Raw genomic sequence first — 6,048 nt, 5'->3', positions numbered from 1 at the left:
CTCCTTTAGGCTGTGGCTCTGGCTTCCTGGGTCACAGTGGCCCTGTCCACCCAGGGCTCTCCCTGGGTCTGCTTTGCTGCATCTCTTGGAGGCTGGGGCTGAGGACATTACCTAGCACAGAATGTGCCACCCTGGGTGGCCAGGCCCTGGCCCTCCCTGTGGGACATAGTTCTAGGAAGCAGGGACTTCCCTGCTCGTAGGAGGGGAAACTGCGGACTGGAGAAAGCAGGTGTGCTCCAGGCACCCAGTAGGTTGGTAACTGAGAAAGCAGGGTCAGCTGGCTCGCAGGCCCAGGCCCAGGTAGGAGAACTGCACACCTGCTGGGGCCAGGACCCAGGCCGTGGTGCATGGTGTCCTCATGGCGTCTGTCGCCCGGTCCAGGCCTGGAAACCTCAAGCACAGGCTCAGATGTTTCCCGTTGTCAGATGCAGCCCCAGGGGGAGAGCCCAGCCCAGCCCAGCCCAGGCCACTTGGCCACAAAAGGGCTGAGGGCACAGCAGTCCATCCAGCCCTGAGCAGACCTCCCCTACCCCACAGGGTGGGAGTCTGTCCAGCTTTTGTGGAGTTGAGGAGGAGGCTGCCATTGGCAGTGATGAATGGGGAGCCCGAGACCTAGAAGTGGGCAGCATTGCAGCCAGACAGGGATCGCAGCCCTGGGACAAAGGGCTCTCACCTCAAGAAGGTTTAAGCGGCAAGGGTGGAGCTACTGTTGGTCAGCGCTGGTGGGCAGGAGGGCAGCCCCTCGTTTTCCTGAGAGAGAGCAGGAATGAGGCCAGGCAGAGTGACCAGGCTCCCAGTGCAGGGCAGGACAGGGGCTCCGGTCAGTGCCCACCTGGCTGCCCCATGCTCTCTGGGGCCAGGGTATGAGAATTTGTGTCCTCCTCCCAACAACTTGTTCCCCCAGAGCTGGCGTAGCCCCAGCATGTGGGAGGCCGTGGGGCTTTCTCCTTGGGGCCGGTGTCATGCGGCAACCTGGGTCTGCCAGTTAGGGGAGGTTGCCTAGGAGGGACCCAGGGACCTGGGAGGGTGGTGGCAGTTCTGATGACATCTGTCTGTCCTGTGATGGCACAGCTGCTCCCCAGGCAGGCTCTGCATCTCCCGCCTGCTTTCCAGGTGAACCCTCCGAGCCCAGAGGGCAGGGACTGCCCTGGGCCCCCACGACATGGTTACACCAGTCCACGTCCGTGTCGTCTATGTCCTGCTGCCTCCTCCGTCCTCTGTCCGGATGCATTCCTGTGTTCACCGTGTGCATGCGTGTATGTGCTTGTTTTGATGCAGGGACCACCCTCAGGTGAAGACTCCCCCAGGTAAGCTTAATGGGCAGTCCCCGGGCCTGGCCCGGCTGGGACCTACCACCGGCCCCCCAGGGCCCTCTGCCAGCCCTACACAGCACACGCTGATTAAGAAGGTGTCCGGCGTGGGTGGGACCACGTACGAGATCTCGGTGTGAGGACTGACCACCACCCATCTGCTGTGGTGCCACGGGGACCAGGACCCCGCAGCGCATCCCCCTCCCCACCAACTTCTCTGCCCCAGGAACACGAGGCCACCCTAGCCTGGTATGGACCCATCAGCGGGAGAGAGTGCCACGCCTCCACACCTTGCCCCAGGCGCCCTGCCTGCCCGTCCACTCATCTGGCCATGGGGAAGTTGGCTCACTGGGACAAGGGCCGCTGGGCTGGTCTGTGTCTGGGCCTGTCCCATGGCTAGGGCAGTGAGGGGGGCCTAGTCAGCCTCTTTGGGGCACCCTCTCTCAGCCAGGCTTGGCCCACTCCCATCACCCATGCACCCCAGATCATTGCCAGGCCAGCCCCCAACGGTCCCTTTACGGCCGGGTCCCAGGGATGGACAGAGGCATCCAGGGCCTCCGCTGTCCTTCCGACACAGCCTGTGGGCTCCCGGACCGAGTGTCCCCGCCAGGCTACTCCTAACTAACGCGTTGCCTTTCATGGACCCCGCTGGGAGCTCGTAGCTTGGCAAGGCTTATGCTTCTGCTCTGGCCTGTTCTGGGTGGTGGTGGATAGGTGGACAGATGGCCAGCCATGTGTCAGTGTTCCAGCTGCCACTGTCCCTTTCATCAAAGCCTCAACCTTTGCTTTATGCTCTTGTGGGAAGTGACGGGGCAGACGGGAGCAGACACAGGGATGATGCTGCCACGGGGCCTGTGACACCCAGAGCCCCCTCCCCAGCCCTCAGGCCCTCCCTGCCAAACTGGAGAACCCTGCCCCAAGGCATGCCACGTCCCCAGCCCTGGCCTGGCTGTGGTGCTCACGCCATGGGAAAGCACACTGGGGAGGGGTTCGTGCTTCCTTTGGTGTCAGGGACCTGAGAATAAGCACAACGACAGCATCCACCTGCGTTGTGTCTGTTTTATGTTTTTATATCTACATCTATATATCTATAATTTTATTAAAAAAGAAAAGCTTATTTTGATTCTTCCCTTGGGCAAGACCAGGGCTGTTGCTGCAGGACCCCCAGAGTTAGGGGAGGGCAGAGGCCGGGCCCTGGAAGAGGGGGTGGCTGCTGTCTGGTGTGCAGGGGTAGGTGGGTTCCTCGGGGGCATTTCTGTGGGCTTGGGCTGAGTCAGAGGCTTGGGAAGAGGGCGTGGCCGATGGTCTATGGCTGGGAAGTGTGAGGGTCTCTCGCCTTGTGTCTGCATCAGTTCTGGCAGTGATGGGGTGTTTGGGGGAAAGACTTAGGTCTGCCGCTACCCACAGGGGAATCCCAGGAACCCAAGAGCTTGGCGAAATGAAGTGTGGGTGCATAGGGGCCACCTGTTGGCTCAGGGCCATGTGGGGGCTGCTGAACCTGCTGGAACTCTCCTGCCTGACAAATGCCAGGGGCAGGGCTGAGGGAGTGTGAGGGATGCGCAGCTGTTCAGGGCTGAGACAGCCTGGGCTGGGGCTGTCCCAGTGCGGGAGGGGTGCGGGCTGTAGGGCCCCGAAGCTGGCGCTGTGCTGACCACCTTTCTGCTTCTCTCTCATGGACGCCGCGGCCCACAGGGAGCGGATTGGCACCTGTACCCGTGGATGGGGGCGACGTGACCAGCCTTGGGTGCCTCCTGGGCTGCACCTATGCCACCTTGGCCGCCTGGAGGACCGCCCACCACTGCGGGCCCCCTGGAGCCCGACCACCTGGGGCACCCCCCTGTGGGGCCATGTGCCGCCTGCACTTGGCTACCTAGTCTTTTCCCCAGCCTCTCCTGGCCTTAGCAGGATGACAAGTAGGCAGCTCTGGGGCCTGGGACAGCCCAGCTGGGGACCCAGGAGGTCAGACTGCCATGGATCCTAGGGCAGGGCTGGAGGTGAGCTGGGCTTTCTTCTCCACCAGCCACAGCTTGACAGACTGCCAGCCTGCCAGGGCCCGAGACCCTGTGTCCACGTGACCTCAGTGAGTCCCCCACCTGCTGCAGGGGGTCCAGCACCCCACAGGGGGCAGCACCAGAGCTGCGGGGACCAGCACAAACTTTGCTGAGCCTCCCTGTCCAACCAAGCTCTTTAGACCAAGCCACTTCCTCCTTGGGGAGCCCAGGCCTCCGTGGGTTGGGCTGGGTGGGGGGTCTCAGGTTGCCCCCGAAGGTCTCTGCACTCCTGCCCTTTGCTTGACACATGAACAGATGCCTTAATTTCCTGGAGCCGCCAGCGTGGTGAGCCACTGGCCCCTGCCTGCCACCAGGGTCCTGTGGTCATGGCCAGCTCTGTCTGGGCCCCACTAGGGCTGCCTGCACCCAGAGACGATGCTGCTGGGAGCTCAGAGGGCCTGAAGCCCAAGCCCTGTGTCCTCCAGCAGAGGTACGGCCTGTGGCAGGGTGGCACTCTGGCCAGCCCTTCTCCAGCACAGGGTCCCTGTCCCTGGTTTACCCTGGGCTGCTGCTCTATTTCTCCCATTTGGGGATGAGAAAGCCACAAAACTCTCCTGCATTGTTCTTAAGGGCACCCCTGCTAATTAATTCCCCAAATAAAATTTTTGGTGTTGATCTCCACGGCTCTGTCTACCAATGTGGCGCCCTGGGTTGGGGAGGTGACAGGACCTGGGTAGGGAGGGTGGTGGCCAGGAAGGGAGGGGAGTTGCATGAGGGGCATGAGGTCAGTGGATCAGCAGGTTCAGTGCTGAAAACCTGACCTCTGAGGTCCCCGGGAGGGCCTGGCCCAGGGGGCAAGACCTGAGGACCCCCTAGTCCTTACTGCTGTTGCCTTTCAGTGGAAACCCTCCTAAGACCCCTTGGGGGTCAGAGCCCTGTGCAGAGGGGCTGCCTTCTGGAGGGCAGGTGGGATGTGGGGTGGGAAACCAGCCCTGAGGCTGGGGTCTCCACCCTGAGGGACCCTCGCTGTCGGATGGCCCGGGTGTCTCTTCCCCAATTTCCACAGAGACGTGCTTACCAGCCATGTATGTCATGACTCTATGTCCAGCCACAGGCCCAGCCCTCAGGACAGACCCCGCCTCCACCCTTCCCTGCATCTCCCGGCAGGGATGGCGCACAGTGGTGCCGACATGGCCACTGGGCGTCTGGGGCAGTGCTGGTCGCCTGGCCTCCTCACTGGAACCGCTGGGCCTCCGGCCTAGGACAGGAGGCCATCCACCTCAAGGTGCAGGAAGGGGTCCAGCAGGGCCCGGAGCTTCCAGATGGTGGCATGGCTCAGCAGGGGTGGCACCAACCCCTCGAAGGGCCTAGGGTTCACCATGTACACATAGGCGCCCAGCAGGGCACCCAGCAGCAGCCTCAGGGTCAACAGCCTACGGGTGGCGGCAGTCAGGGGCAGGGGTGTGCAGGGGGCCTAGGGGCTGGGCTCTGCCACGCAGTCACCTACCAGAGCTGGCCTGCCAGGCCCTTGGAGCTTTCCAGCTTTGGTCTTCCTTTCTGTTGGGGAGGGGAGCCCACCCCGATGGTCCAGGCTGAGGGCGGGGATCCCTGACTTTGGGAAACCCTCCTCAGACAGGGCTCCCCCCACCACAGCCCTGGCCCCTTCCTCCTGGACAGGTTCCTGCAGCCACTTTTCAGATGCCCCCTGCCCTGGACCTGCTCTGCTGGAGCCCATTTCTCCCCCTCGCCCAAGCAGGGCCCTGGGTGGGGGGCTGGTCTCCAGATCCAGAGTGGGGCATGGGGGGCTCACTGCCATGCTTGCCATCTGCGGCTCCTTCCTGGCCTGACTGCGGCACTGGGCCTGCTCCCTGCAGAGGCCTGTCACGACCCCACGCGCTCCACCCCCAGCCTGGCACCCACCCCCTGGCTCAGTGCTATGGAGGTGGGGGGGTCAAGGGTGGATCTGCCCTGTCCTGACCAGGACCCCTTCCGAGACCCTGCTCAGCCGACCTGGTCCCTGCCACCATGTTACCTGAGAATCCCCAGCTAGATGTTGTCCTTCTGGTCCAGCACGCCCTGGACGTCCTCCTTGAGGTGTTGGGGGCCAGAGGAGGTAAGCACAGCAGGCCCCGGCCCCGCCCTACCCAGCCTCTCACCTGCCCGGCCCCATCCTTCTGGGTGCTGCTCTGTGGGGACCTACCAGCAGCCTGGTGGCCTGGTGGTTCAGGGCCATGTGCATCTCAGCCATGCTGTCGGGAGGATGGTGGGGTCACGCCTGAGGAGGACCCACTGGGTGGGCCCCCAGCACCCCTCCCCCTCAGCCAGGCAGGCACTTCTGTGATGACCATCTTCTCAAAGCACAGGTGGATCTGCTGCAGCTCGTTCTGAGGGTGGGGCCCAGGGTGGGCTTGGGCAGCATCAGCAGGGTGGCAGGTACCTCCCTGCCGGGCCCACTGGCCTGCTGCACGAAGGTTCCTCCCCCGATAGCCCTGCCCCAGGCCCACCGGCCTGCTGCACGAAGGTTCCTCCCCCTACAGGCCCTCCCTGAGGCCCACTGGCCTGCTGCACGAAGGTTCTTTCCTCCCCACTGAACCCCCAGGCCCACCTGGAGTGTTGCATGAAGGTTCCTCCCCCCACAGCCCCTCCCCCAGGCCCACCTGGGACTGCTGCACGAAAGTCTCTTGCCCCTGGCACAGCTCCTGCCACAGCAACTGCAGAGGTACCCTGTTCCCCAAGGGCTGCATGCT

General features: G+C 63.4%; 2 protein-coding genes across 2 annotated transcripts in view; both read left to right on the top strand.

Moving 5' to 3' along the window:
• LOC105546092 (probable palmitoyltransferase ZDHHC8) overlaps window positions 1-2,411 on the top strand; it is a 101,983-nt gene extending 99,572 nt beyond the window's left edge. The window contains 1 exon segment of the mRNA XM_011989188.1: window positions 1,279-2,411. Within this exon segment, the coding sequence (XP_011844578.1) occupies window positions 1,279-1,450 (172 nt within the window). The 3' untranslated portion in view covers window positions 1,451-2,411.
• Window positions 1-6,048, top strand: part of BCR (breakpoint cluster region) — an 814,161-nt gene that overhangs the window by 314,008 nt on the left and 494,105 nt on the right. The gene's annotated exons all lie outside the window — the stretch shown is intronic.

The sequence above is a fragment of the Mandrillus leucophaeus genome, unplaced genomic scaffold (assembly GCF_000951045.1).
Source record: "Mandrillus leucophaeus isolate KB7577 unplaced genomic scaffold, Mleu.le_1.0 Scaffold349, whole genome shotgun sequence".
Lineage (NCBI taxonomy): Eukaryota > Metazoa > Chordata > Mammalia > Primates > Cercopithecidae > Mandrillus > Mandrillus leucophaeus.
Note: the sequence above shows the minus strand (reverse complement) of the source record. Positions and strands in the feature narration are given on the sequence as shown.